Source organism: Chenopodium quinoa, unplaced genomic scaffold, assembly GCF_001683475.1.
Source record: "Chenopodium quinoa cultivar QQ74 unplaced genomic scaffold, ASM168347v1, whole genome shotgun sequence".
NCBI lineage: Eukaryota > Viridiplantae > Streptophyta > Magnoliopsida > Caryophyllales > Amaranthaceae > Chenopodium > Chenopodium quinoa.
In genome coordinates, this window is record NW_018743292.1 from 173,335 (window position 1) to 187,962 (window position 14,628).

General features: G+C 37.4%; 2 protein-coding genes and 1 pseudogene across 3 annotated transcripts; 2 read left to right on the top strand and 1 right to left on the bottom strand.

Annotated features, from left to right (window-relative positions):
* The first annotated feature begins 3,655 nt into the window (after window positions 1-3,655).
* Window positions 3,656-5,530, top strand: LOC110736099 (constitutive photomorphogenesis protein 10-like). Of its 2 annotated transcripts, XM_021916249.1 has the most exons (4): window positions 3,661-4,117; window positions 4,187-4,260; window positions 4,342-4,489; window positions 5,081-5,530. In XM_021916249.1, the coding sequence occupies exons 1-4, from the start codon at window positions 3,943-3,945 to the stop codon at window positions 5,176-5,178; spliced, it is 495 nt and encodes a 164-aa protein (XP_021771941.1). In that variant the 5' UTR covers window positions 3,661-3,942; the 3' UTR covers window positions 5,179-5,530. The 2 variants fall into 2 exon arrangements, with proteins under 2 accessions (XP_021771940.1, XP_021771941.1); XM_021916248.1 differs by having other exon boundaries at window positions 3,656-4,260.
* Window positions 5,531-5,718: 188 nt separating this feature from the next.
* On the top strand, window positions 5,719-11,846 carry LOC110736098 (probable acyl-activating enzyme 18, peroxisomal). The gene is made up of 14 exons (XM_021916247.1): window positions 5,719-6,485; window positions 6,580-6,709; window positions 6,804-7,063; window positions 7,151-7,352; window positions 7,622-7,662; window positions 7,770-7,898; window positions 8,704-8,777; window positions 8,973-9,193; window positions 9,360-9,454; window positions 9,538-9,754; window positions 10,011-10,136; window positions 10,923-11,021; window positions 11,144-11,350; window positions 11,505-11,846. Exons 1-14 carry the CDS (start codon window positions 6,214-6,216, stop codon window positions 11,616-11,618), a joined length of 2,187 nt encoding a protein of 728 aa, XP_021771939.1. The 5' UTR covers window positions 5,719-6,213; the 3' UTR covers window positions 11,619-11,846.
* A 147-nt stretch (window positions 11,847-11,993) lies between these two features.
* On the bottom strand, window positions 11,994-14,533 carry LOC110737165 (annotated as a pseudogene).
* Between the last annotated feature and the right edge of the window lie 95 nt (window positions 14,534-14,628).

Consider the following 14,628-nt stretch of genomic DNA (forward strand, 5'->3'; position numbering starts at 1 on the left):
ATGGTAAGGCTGAAAGGAAAAATAGAACTTTTACTGAGTTAGTAGTTGCTATTTCCTTAAATTCTGGTGCTGCTGATCATTGGTGGGGAGAAATTCTTCTCACTGTTTGTTATGTCTTGAACCGTATTCCAAAGACTAAGAGTAAGGTTTCTCCTTATGAATTACTTCGTAACAAACAACCTAACATTTCTTATTTCAGAACTTGGGGTTGTCTAGCATATGTTAGGATTCCTGATCCTAAAAGAGTTAAGTTAGCTAGTAGAGCTTATGAGTGTGTATTCATTGGTTATGCTGTTAATAGTAAAGAGTATAGATTCTTTGATTTAAATGCACGAGTAATTATTGAATCTAATGATGCTGATTTTTATGAGGACAGGTTTCCTTTCAAATCTAGAAATAGTGGGGGTTCGTCCTCTTCTATTATTCCTGTAGTCAGGTCTAACTCACAAGACTTGAATGCTGAACCCGAACTAAGAAGGAGAAAACGAGCTAGAGTAGCAAAAGACTTTGGCCCGAACTTTGAAGTTCTTAATGTAGAGGAGGATCCTTCTACCCTCCAAGAAGCCTTAGCCTCAGTTGATGCAGATTTATGGCAAGAAGCCGTAAATGATGAAATGGACTCACTTGAGTCTAATCGAACTTGGCACCTAACTGAGTTGCCACCAGGTTGCAAAACAATTGGCTGCAAATGGGTCCTAAAAAGAAAGCTGAAAGTTGATGGGACCGTTGATAAGTATAAAGCTCGTTTGGTAGCTAAAGGCTACAGACAAAGGGAGAATGTTGATTGCTTTCATACTTATTCACCTGTAACTAGAATAACTTCTATTAGAGTGCTAATGTCTCTTGCTTCTGTTTTTAATCTTGTAGTACATCAGATGGATGTAAAGACAACATTCTTGAATGGTGAATTGGAAGAAGAAATCTACATGGATCAACCAGAGGGCTTTGTCATCCCAAGAAAAGAGCATCTGGTATGTAAATTAGATAAGTCTCTTTATGGTCTCAAACAAGCACCTAAACAATGGCATGAAAAATTTGATAACTTAGTCATTTCACATGGTTTTAAGATAAATGGTAGTGACAAATGCATATATGTAAAACTTGAGAATGACATTTGCACTATAATTTGTCTGTATGTGGATGACTTGTTAATTTTTGGCTCGAATATTCACGCTGTGAATAATGTAAAGCTATTGTTGAATGCTGAGTTTGATATGAAAGATCTAGAAGAGGCGAATCTAATCCTTGGAATTAAGATTACTAGGACAGAAAATGGAGTTTCTTTGGATCAATCTCATTACATAGAGAAAATCCTAAAGAAATATGGTTACTTTGACTGTAAACCTGCTAGTACACCTTATGACCCCAGTGTAAAGTTATTTAAGAACACTGGTGAAGCCGTTAGGCAATCTGATTATGCGAGCGTCATTGGCAGCCTTCGGTATGCCACTGATTGCACTAGACCCGACATTGCCTATGTCGTGGGATTATTAGGCAGGTTTACTAGTTGTCCTGGTAATGAGCATTGGCATGCTATTGAAAGGGTCATGAGATACCTTAAGAGGACCATGAACCTAGGATTACATTATGAGAGGTTTCCAGCTGTACTAGAAGGCTATAGTGATGCCGACTGGAACACCTTATCAGATGACTCTAAGGCTACTAGTGGATATATTTTCTCTATAGCCGGTGGAGCTGTATCTTGGAAGTCTAAGAAACAGACTATTTTGGCTCAGTCCACCATGGAGTCAGAGATAATAGCACTAGCTACAGCTAGTGAAGAAGCAGGTTGGTTAAGAGACCTGCTAGGCGAGATTCCCTTGTGAGAAAAGACATTACCGACTGTCTTGATCCATTGCAATAGTACCGCGGATATTGCAAAAGTTCAGAACCGTTATTACAACGGTAAGAGACGACAAATACGCCGTAAGCACAACACTGTAAGAGAATATCTCGCTATTGGAGCTGTGAGAGTGGATCATGTACGCACTGAGAATAATTTGGCTGATCCTTTGACGAAAGGATTAGCTAGAGAGAAAGTCCATAATTCTTCCAAGAAAATGGGACTATTGCCATTGAAATGAGTCACACATGATGGTAACCCAACCTATAGACTGGAGATCCCAAGAAATAGGTTCAACGGGCAATAACAAGTTATGGAGTGATATGAGTTGATTATGTTTAAATAACATAAATTCCTGAAGCGATCAAGGATGAGTTAATAGGAACTCTTAATGAAATCTATACTCCATTTGGAGTGGAGTACCTAGCTACAGGAGTACTCTTGATAGATTCACCTATGTGAATGTGGAAGTTAGGCCGCTTCCTATGAAATGTGTGGCAGCATTTCTAGAGCGTTCACTATACTGGGATAGACGTGCATGGCCGTAATAGCACGGGTCTATGACAAACACCGAGAATAGGTAGTGTGTGGTACGTTGTCAGAGATAGGGTTCAAAACTTCGAGTTACCCTTGTTAAATCTGAATCGTATTTACTACGCAGAAGTTCAAGTTGAAAAACACTTCTGTTTATGCACAACCTATATATGTAAGGATTCTGCTCGAAAATATTTTCAAAAATTCAAGAGGGGGATTGTTGGAACAAAATGGTTTTAAGTGTGAATTTGTGAAAATGGTAAAGTTCCACATTGGTGGAAAATGAAACTCTTGATTGGTTTATATAGGTGTATGTCACCTAAAAGGGTGTGGCCCTTGGGCTACCCACATTTTGTGGAGAGGAAGGACTTACCTACCAAACCAATCTAACACACACACGCGCCGAACCGGGCCGGGTTGGATTGGATTTCTTAAACAGATTTATATTTTTTGAACAAGGATTAATTCCTTGATTTTGTAACTGATTTCATTAATAAATATTTAGCTGTTACAGCCTTCAAAATCTGTTCGTTTTTTTTTACTGTTTGGCAACGGTTATTTAACGTGATTTCAGCCCTTAATTAAGCCCGTTAATTACTTGGTTAAAACCGTCCAGGTTCATCTTCCATCCAATATAAATAGCTGCTCTCCCTCATTGAATTTCTACACACAAAAAAATCAGAAACTATTTTTCAGAATTCACAAAACGTTTTACAGTTTACATTTTTCAAAAATAATTTCCACAAACTCTTTCTGAAATTATTCGAGCATTGTTCCTAGTTTTGGTGTTTCGTTGTCTGGTGGCTCTGTGCAAATCCATCGGTATATCTTTTTGTTACGAGAGACTGTTTTATTCTGGGGAGCATCCGGTTATTGTACGAGCTGCTTGCACACATTAAAGGCAGTACCGTGAATATTCTAAAGAGAGCGACATAGTCCGCGACTCAGTCTTATTCCGGTAACATTATTCTGTTTTATTGTTTACAGCAGTTCGGTTTACAACAATTTTAGAACAAGCTTTTCTGCCTTTCGTATTACTATGTCTACCGACGATATGACTATGTCCAATGACCTTAACAAGCCCTTTTGTTTTGAAGGCGCTCATTTTTACCAAATTGTTTCTGTTCTTTAACATAACACCAACAACTTGGTTACTAATTAAGAGTATCGTGAAGTAGGTGTACAAGGAATGTGCTAAACTATTGTTAGTCGTTATCAGTTGCTATTAGCTATATCAGACAATTAGTTTGACAATTAAGCAATCTAAGTTCTAAGTTGTGTTTAGTTGCTATTAGCTATAATGGTGTCTTTAAGTGTTTTGAAGATTGATAACGATAATATAATCCTCTAGAAATTCACATTACATACACACTAGTAGGAAAATAAAAAATCTTATATTGCTGTATACTTGTACTCGTATTAAATTGATAGAAGGTAGCAATTTTTCAACACTAAGGAGTAGCTTAAAAAAAAAAAAAAAAAACAATTTATCTGTATTTTTATCCCCCTCAAAAAAAAATCTGTAATAAAAAAGGTGGGTTAGAGAGAGGGAGGAGGAGAAGGTGATGATGAACACTGGAAGCAGCAGCGGAGGAAGAACATTATGGGCGTCGACGACGTCGGGATCAGGAAAGAGAATACAAAAGGAATTGAAAGAGTTGGATTGTCCTCCTCTCTCCTCAGCCGGCCCCATCGCCTACAGCATTAACCATTGGCTCGCCACCTTCCTCGGCTCTCCTGGTATTAATTCATTCATTCTAATGTTTCTATTCCATTTAGTGTTCTTATATTTCATCCTGTCATTTTTAGGGACTCCATATGAAGGCGGTATATTTTTCCTTGACATTTTGTTTCCCAATGAATACCCTTTCAAACCTCCCAAGGTACGATTCTACTTGTCTAATGGTTGCTTATTCTTTGCTTCAAATGTATTCTTAATTTAATTGTAATTTTAGTTGATGTAGGTGATGTTTAAAACAAGGATTTATCACTGTAATGTTGATTCTTCCGGCAACGTTTATTTGGACATTTTGAAAGATGGCTGGAGTCCAGCCCTAACAATCTCCCAGGTCCTACTTGCTGTTAGATCCATTTTTCTCACCCCTGACCCATGTAAGTTTTACTTTCTGTCTACACTCTACATTCTTCTGCTTTAAGAATTGTTTCACCCTTCTTCTTCTATGCTGTTACTCTTTTGTTTTAATGTCAAGTATTGATTATGAATATGAGCCAGGCCAACTTTATTCAAGTGTTGTCAACTGTCAACTCTAGTCTCTAGTGGTTGAAGAGCTGTCTGAATTCAGCTTGATTAGGAGACAATTAATAGAGGTATCATACAGATTCATATCCCCCCGGGACAAATGATTTGTGGGGGTGGGAAATAGTTAGGTGTGTAATGGATTCAACCCGAAATAGAAAGACTAAGAGGAAAGGTTGAAGGTTTGATTGAAAACAAATGATTTTTCTACAAGTTGACAGCTTTAGGCTGCAAGTCTCCACTAGCGACTTTAGGTCACAACTCTCAAAACACAAAGATCACCATTCTACTGCTATACTACTTTCTTTTTTATAATCAATCAAAGCTACAAAAGATAACCTAATATTTTTGTTTGATATAACATGTTTGACACTTGCTGTTGTTCTCTGTACTGTTTGCATCCTATTTATTGGCCGGAGACAATATTGACTAAAGGTTGTCTGCAGACAATGCTCTGGTGCCTTCCATTGCACACTTATACCAGGTTGATAGGAAAAGGCATGATGAACTTGCTGCTGAATGGACGCATCGGTTCGCAAAATAAAAAGGAACAATGAATGACTAAAGATTTGGGACATCTTGGAATTTACTTGCTTTGTACGTATATAGAAGAAGAAATGCATGTCCAATATGTTAGTTAATTCTAGAGGTTTGTACAATTGTAGCAACAAGCAGTCGAAGGTTTCTATATCATGGGGGAATACATAGGTGAGTCAGTAAGGTTTGCCTAATGTTATAATGTTTAAAGAAGCTTGGGCAAATTACACAGCTGGATTGTTGTGAATACTGAATCGGAGTGGCAACTTTGGTTATATTTGTATTAAACATGCTGTTACTCATGTTTGCCTATTTGGGTTGAACTTAGGATGGAACATGGAAGAGAAATGGTTAATTCACTCTGGTTAGTCTTGAAATTAGTCCATTTTTTTGAATTATTGGTAGTGTTGGAGGCACACTAATATAAGTTACTCTCTAGTTTATTTTTATTTCATTCCAAATTGATAGGCAATATTTATAATTAGTCTGAACACATGCCTTTGGATTGACCATGAATTTCACAAAGAATATGTTGGCAAAATCCGGGATACGTCATACAAGTAATTAATTAATTAATTTGGACATTTACTTCCATCCAACACCAACAGGCCTCATGAGTCATGACAAGCTTTGGTTCATGGTTCATGGTTCATGGTTGAACCCGTGGTAGCTTGATCTGATCACACCCCATATTGGGGTGTTTTCTTATTATCAGTCACATTTAATATACTGTAGCCCATATTGGGCAGCTAACAATATCACGAATATCAGGCATTTAATTTCGCACATAAATAAACTAAAAAGTCATCCCCACCTAGGCACCTACCTCTACTGCTATATCCAAGAATAGAATACTCGTAGTCCGTCCATGTACTTAATAATGATAATAAGTTGTTGAAACTTGTAAAGTGTATAATCAGCCATTCACCGTTAAGCAGTGGTCAATTTATCAACTATTCACGTGGCTACCTCTTCTTCAACACCTGCTATTCTCTCTCTCTTTCTCTCTATTTCATCTCAGAAATTTTAGAAACAGATTATAATGGAGATTTTGATTCAGAGAAACCAACTGATTTCCGCTGGGTTGAGTGTTGAAGAAGCTGACATCTTTTATAAGACCCTTCAACACATAATTTCCAGTGTTGCTGCTGCTGATGTCAGCCGTGCTCCGGCTGAGGTGTGGCGTGAAGTGGTCTCCAGAAAGCTGCTTAAACCCCAACACCCTCACGCTCTTCATCTCTTGCTCTTCAACACGCTCTACTCTCATTGGGACTCTTCTGTCCTCGGTCCTCCTCTTTACTGGTTCCCTTCCCCGTACGTTCTTTTTTATTCTGTATTATTATTATTGTTGTTCGGATTTAGTTGTGGCATTACTAATTCAGATTACGCTATTTAACTAACTTGGCAGATATGAATCTTGCTATACAAATTTGGGTCGTTTGATGGAGGTCCATGGTCCTAGGCTTTTGGGGAAGTCATACCAGGATCCTGTTACTAGTTTTTCCACCTTTCAAAAGTTCACTGTTGACAATCCTGAGGTCTATTACTTCTTTCTAGACTAGTCACATAAACTGTATCAAATCTAAGCATTCCAATGAGTAATCAGCAACTTTGTTTCATGTTATATTTCAGATTTATTGGTCCTTGGTTCTTAAGGAACTTTCAATTTGGTTTCGTCAACCACCAAGGCGTATCCTTGATGATACAGACAAGTCGAAACCCGGTGGAACGTGGTTTCCCGGTGCTGTTCTTAATATAGCCGAGTGTTGTTTGTTACCTATAAGTCATCCTAGGAAAATGGATAGCAGTGTGGCTATTGTATGGAGAGCTGAAGGAGCTGATCATTTGCCTGTTCAGCAATTGACTTTGAAACAACTAAGAGAACAAGTAATGTATGCTCATACATAACCAAATTCGTCTTTGTTTTCTTCATTTTTATCTATTTATTGGGACTGAGACATTTATAACATGGTTTGCAGGTTGGTTGCTAATGCTTTGGATGCTACTTTTGCTAAGGGTGATGTCATTGCAGTTGATATGCAAATGACTCCAGATGCAGTGATCATATATCTGGCAATAATTCTATCAGGTCGTATTGTTGTAACAATTGCTGATAGTTTTGCTGCTAAGGAAATCGCTACTCGTTTGCGTATTTCCAAAGCTAATGGTATCTTTACTCAGGTCAGTTTTCGCTAAACTTTAATGTGAAGTCTCTTACTTATGCTGCAGGCAACATATGTTTATCGCTTACTTACAAGTGACTGAACGAGTTCAAGTCAGGATGTAACTTAAACTCGTTTTTTTTAAGAAGAAAGGTACACTGGAGTTATGTTGGTAAAATGCTCGGTCAAATTAATTTGTTGGATACTCCTTGTCCTTGTTTTCTCTATTGCATACATATGGTGCTATTGTTTTTTTGGCAATGATTAAGGTTTCCACTCTCATATCAGGATTACATCTTAAGAGGAGGTCGAAGATTTCCTTTATATAGGTAAATGCCTCTTCTCTGTGTTAATTCTTGATTTTGCATGGTAATCAACTCTATTTGGAAGTAACTTTTGTGTATATGATGAACTATGGTTATTTCATCCATTGTAGCCGAGTTTTGGAAGCTTCTCCATACATTGCTATTGTGGTCCCAGCTGTGGAGGAATCTGTAGATTTGTCATTAAGGAAACAGGACATATTATGGAAAGATTTTCTAGCACGAGGGGGCCAGATCACAAGGTACTCCCTCCATTCCAAAATTGATACTCCATATCTTTAGAGGGGTTATTCACACAAATCAAGGAGATGTTTATATATATATATTGGTATATAATTGACAAGTACTACTACATTGGATCTCTGTACTAATCTTGTTTAACTTTTCACGGAACCGATTCCTTAAATGATTCATGTTACCCAAACCCAAATCATTATGGGACTAAGGCTTTTTTTTCGTTCTTGCAATGTTATATTGGTGGTTTAAACTGAATAGCAGTATCACCTTGATGACAGATGAGGGGGAATTAGAAAATGTAATTGGACTAATAATATAAGATGTAAGGAGCGAATGGTGTAATGCATTGCAGACCTTTAGGATGAAAGTTAGTCTTGAAAGAACATTCCTGGCTGGTTTTACCTCATCTACCTGAAAACAAATTATTGTAACTTTTTTTAAGAAAAAATGTCTAAGCTGGTTAGTGGCAAAGTATTGTTTAATTGTGATACGGACTAGTGGATTCAAGGCTATAGGATGGGATACGAACAGGATAGTGAATTTGCTGCAGAATTGTAATTAAATTTGAAACACATACCATTGCTATGTTAGCTAGGCATTTGGTAGGTTTGAGTGCATTGTTCCCTTTTGATGTGATCACAATCACACATGCCCTTTCTTATTCCTTTTTTTTTTTTTTTTTTTTTTTTTTTTTTGAAAAAAAGGAGAGAGGGGGGGGGGGGGGGGTGGGGGGGTGCATTTTCTTCTGCCTATTCCTTTACTTATTATTCATTGTAGGTTTGGTCTTATTTTTTATTTCATTTTGCACAGACCTCATGAATACTCCCCAGTGTACCAACCAGTGGATTCTATAACCCACATACTCTTCTCATCTGGGACTACTGGTAAGGAGATATCATCATTAATATGCACCATAAACTCTTCAAACCATCCCCCCCCCCCCCCCCCCCCCCCTCCCTTTCTTTAATATTCTCTGGATATGTTTATATGTGAGTGATATGATGATTGGCTTGACTTATCAACTGCCTTTACCCTGTGTATCTGTTGTGCTATGTGATCTTGGTAAATCTTTGAAATAGGGGATCCAAAGGCAGTACCTTGGACTCAGCTATCTCCAATCCGAGCTGCTGCTGATTCATGGGCACACTCGGATGTTCAAGTTGGAGATGTCATGTGTTGGCCAACAAATTTAGGATGGGTGGTGGGACCTATATTGCTCTATGGATGCTTTTTGAGCGGCGCAACTCTTGCTCTGTATCATGGATCACCTCTTGGGCGGGGTTTTGGAAAATTTGTTCAGGTTTGGCTTTTATGCTTTCTACCTGTTACTAATAAATCTTACAGACCAACAATGCTTTTTGGTCTTTGGTGCTTGAGGAGCTATATTGTTTAGGAGGATGCATAAACTTGTTTATGCATAGTAGTATGCTATTAGAGGTGTAACTCAGAAGCTTGCTTAACTTCAGGATGCTAGGGTTACTTTATTGGGAACTGTGCCAAGTCTTGTGAAGACTTGGAGAAATACACATTGTATGGATGGCCTAGATTGGACAAGAGTTAGGTAGTATTCACATTCAACTCTATAATTTTATTTCGTCAATTGGTGATTCTGTACTCAAGAAGACTGTCTGTGATCCTGTGTAGGGCATTTGCTTCCTCTGGAGAAGCCTCCAATGTAGATGATGACCTTTGGCTTTCATCAAGGGCTTATTATAAACCGGTCATTGAATGTTGCGGAGGCACAGAGCTAGCAGGAAGTTATGTTCAAGGCAGTCTGCTGCAACCGCAAGCCTTTGGGACATTCAGTACTCCAACAATGTCAACAGGATTTGTGATCCTTGATGATTGTGGCAATCCTTATGTAAGCATCTTCTAGTTTAATTATGTAATATCTATAGGTCAATCTTTGCTAGGGAAAATGCATATCCTTATCCTGATTGAATTGTTGCTAAAATTATATCTACAAATTCTAATAAATTGCTAACATAGGTACTCATTGATGATTTTAACACTGTCAGTACTTTTTTTCAAAAAAGTGCATCTGTACTGTACAGAAATTATATTGATTATCATTCCAAGCTAAAACCAGTTATAATATGTAATATATCATTTTGCAGCCAGATGATCAATCATGTGAAGGTGAAGTGGCTTTATTTCCTTTGCTTCCAGGAGCAACAGACAGATTATTGAATGCTGATCATGATGAGGTGTATTTCAAGGGAATGCCTCTATACAAAGGAATGGTATATGCTTCTTCCTACCTACTACTGCATAATTTTATGCTGGTTAGATATCTAAACACTAATCATGAACTGAGGCATGGCTGATTGATCTTCTGATTCCAACCCAACGACATGGTTTACAAATGAACAACTTTAATGCTTGATATAGATCAAAAAGTACAGAAAGCAGAGTTGATACCTTTCTCTCTCTCTCTTTTATATATTTTTTTCCCCTTTCTGAATCTGAGCTCTTGTCAGCCATACAAATTTTGTGCTTGATGAATGGTTTTTTTTTTTTTTTTTTTAAAAAAAAAAAAAAAAAATATTTTTAACTTTATAAAGCTTCAAACTTTCCTTCTTTTTTTGCTATGAATCCTCGTAGAAAGTATATGTTTTTCTTCTTATTTTTGCAACACCAAATATATCTTAACCTGTGAAAGCTTGGTTTATTACTAGACTTGTTGCACATGAGTGCTGTCTTTTGAAACTGAATGATTTCTGCATGTTATTTTTTTGTTTTTCTGGGGAGTAGAGTGAGGGGGGGGGGGGGGTGAGAGGGTATGCTTATCCTGTGCTTATCAGATTTAGGCTTGACTCAGTAAGCTCAACTCACGCTTGGTTCAAAACTTGTGGAGAGGCTGGACTTGGTTTTGTCAACAATCTAAATATGCTAAAAAAAAAAAAAAAAAAGACAAGAGGACTAGATGAACCTAACCAATCCAAAGCCATACAAGACCCAATTGCTCCGTGGCCTGGCCTTGGTTTTTTATCATTTACAGCCTTGACTTGTGAGTTTTATGTATGCAGCGCCTCAGGAGACATGGAGATATTGTTAAGAGAAGTGTTGGAGGGTACTTTGTTGTACAGGGCAGGGCTGATGATACCATGAATCTTGGAGGTATCAAGGTACAGTAAATTTATGAGTTTATTCTGGACTTACAGAACTTGTATTGTAATGGGTAGAATGATCGATGGTGTGCTTGTAAAATAACCATTATACACATAAGAAGTTTTTTTGTTTGGTGCAGACAAGTTCTGTTGAAATTGAGAGGGCATGCAACCAGGCTGATGACAGGGTGCTGGAGACTGCAGCAGTTAGCGTTGCTCCACCACAAGGTGGTCCTGAATTGCTGGTTGTATGTGTGGTTCTAAAGGACGGAATCAATGCTGATCCAGTAAAGCTAAGGATACAGTTCTCAAAAGCCATTCAGCGTAGCCTTAATCCTCTTTTTAAGGTGTGGTATCTCCTTTGCTTGAATAATTTTGTTTCACTTTATGCCTTGAATAGTGATAATGCAGTTACAGAGTATGGAAATTAAGAAAGCTTCAGAATAGCACAACTTTTGCTGTCAATTTGATAGACTTTTTCACCTAATTATTGACTGGCAGGTGAGCTTGGTGAAAATTCTTCCGGAATTTCCACGAACTGTCACAAACAAATTACTGAGGCGAGTTTTGAGAGAACAGGTGAGGCAAGATTTATCAGTAAGAAGCCGGATTTGAAGCAATGAGCTGTGCTTGCTTGGCATTTCAGTACATATGTCCCTCCACCATGATGGCATAAAATCTAGAGAAGTGTTGAATCGGAAAATGTATACTGGTATAGGAAATCAGTGTTTGATTAAGTAGTTCAGCAATGCAACATGTTATTGCTCTTTACTGCAACAAATAATAATGTCATATATGTTCATTTAAAATCGTGCAATTGTTGAATAAAAGAAAGCTGGCTTATCATACACTTGTTTAATGTGTCTGATAAATGACCTAAATCTCCTGGCTGCTTAAATCTCGACACTTGCATCGATTATTTATACTGAGCAAAGACTTGATCTGTAAGCTGAGTGGGATGGAAAAATTGGAATAGGATCTGGCTGTATCAAGCATCATTATCTTTATTATTACTATACTTTCTTATTACTATATACAAGCATTTGTAACTTAATCTTCAATTAGTGTTCAAATACATACTCTGTAATACAATAGAATCAAGATTTAATTAAATTTACATTTGTATCCAAGCTTATTGGTCTTAACAAGTAATCCTGTATTCTTTTTCATTCAGTTTTGAGTTGTCTTCTTATCCCTGGAAAGATCATATCTTAACATAATCAAGGATTCCCTTGCCATCATGAGCCTTCTTGTAGAAGTACAAAGTATAATCAGAATACAACACCTTCCGGTACTTGGGTTTCTCATCACTCTGTACCAAAACTTCCTTTAGAGGTCCGATCACCTCGTTAGGCTTTGGGTTCACAAACAAGGGAATTGAAACCCTGTCTTTACTTCCATTTGCTATTACACGATGTTCTATGCTCTTGTACTTGCCATTGCTCATGATTTGCAGCGCATCACCAATGTTAATCACTAGTGCCCCAGAGATAGGTGGCACATGGACCCAGCTTTCTCCATCAGGTGCTTGAACATAGAGTCTACCAATATCGTCCTGCAGGAGGATGGTAAAGGTGGATACATCTGAGCGTCGCCCTACTCCTACTGTAAGTTCGGGTTTTAGACACTTTGGGTAGAAGTTGAGATTAATCCTTTTGGAACCTGAAAGAAGTGACCATTTTTTCTCATTGATCTCATGGCTGTTGAGTCCTTTCATCAAGACTTGTAAAAGGAACTTAATTACTACTTGGCACTTGTTCATGTAGTCCAGAAGTTGGTCCCTTAACATTAAAGGTAATAAAGATAATTATATTGCTGAATTTAGTGTTCTCATGAGTCATGACAAAACATTAATTATATTAGTAATTGCATAGTGCAGCTTATTAATAGTTAGTTACCTGCAAATAGCAAGAGCCGCATCATCAGAGACATAAAAGAGGCTAAGGTAATCCTTCCATTCTAAGGAGTTCTCAGCCTCGGGTATAAAGCTAGTACCTAACCTCACATGACTGTTGGGAGAGTTCTCCTTTAAAAAATTCCTCTTGTCCTCTGGCGCCAAAGCAAAGAATGCTAGAGTTGCTCGTTTCACATTCTCAAGTACTTCAAGTGGTATCCCATGGTTGATGATTTGAAAGAATCCCCACTTCTCAGCAGCATCACATACTGATTTTACAACTGTTGGGTCATTTCACTTGGACACGTCGATTATGGGGATCGATGCCTCTTCCATGATCTTCATGTTACAGGGCCTCTCTGATTGAGGTTGTATGTACTGCTTTGGCAGGTCCTTCAACTCCATCTCAGATAAACCTTTCACTGCATGCCCTGATTTGATAAGAAAAGTTATTGGATCCCTAATTCTGGTTCTTCTTTCTTTAACCTTAGTTGATGAGCCATTTCTTTAAGCTTGGTGCAATTGCGAAATTGCTGGTTGGTCATCAGTCTAATCTTTTATATCACGAGTTCAATTTTCTGTTATGTGTGAAATTAATACATGGTAGTTATATTTGCTTTTGAATTGTTTACCTTGTTGAAATAATCTTCCTCCAATAAAGTCACCAAACATTTAAGGGCCTGGTGTATAAATGATCATACATTAGCATAGACTGTTTGGAATTCCTTAGGAAAATTAGCAATAGATTTAGCAACAACGGCAGGTCATGCAATTCTTTCCACCTTTCAATTACTGTCTAAGCCTTATATGTTCTCGTAGGCAAACAAATAACCGCATTATTAATAATTTTAATCACTAATTGATTTAATTCTCCCATATAGTACGTTATCCCCTTCTAATTAATAGTATGAATATGATTAATTACTTAATGTTCTACTCAAACAATTGAAAGACTTTTAACTCGTTTTAATAAGGACAAAACTAATTTTTAATTTAAAAAACAGATACTATCTCTAACAATCAAAATATGTCTTTGACTTAGATAAGAATGAAGCATTTAGTAACACTAACTCAAAAATCTAATACTTTGTAATAAATAAATTAATAACAACATTACGTTTCACATAATAGTATTAATTGTCCAATTATACTGTTATTGCATGTTAATGTTCAATTTAATACAATTCTCTCTATGTTTCACAAAACTTTTAACTTTTACAAAATTAATACCTCCGTTCTTGACAAATTTTGACTTTTGACAGTAATGATATTCGCAAACTATAGTCTAACTAGTGTTTAGGATTTAAAGCTACGATAAAATACAATTATGTAGGATTTCGTTTGAATCATTGTAATATAAATTTTATTGATATTCGCTTTTAATAATTTTACAATATTGATAAATATGTACTTTTTTTTTTTTGAAGAATGTTGATAAATATATACTTCGTATTTGTTAAAATTATGCTTTAGCAACCGTGATAAAAGAATAGTATCCAATAAACCATATCAATAGGGATGTCAGTAGGGCGGGTCAAATAGGAGACCCTCCTCATCCCTGCCTCAACGGAGCGGGGATGGATCTTGGTTTGACGGGTGATGGGGCGGGGATAGGGGTAAAAACCATACCCGCCATGGATGATGGGGCGTGGGTGGATTTTAGGTTGTACCCGCCCCGCCCCACTTCGTACCCGCCCCATCCCCACCCACCCCACTTCATACCCGCCCCAT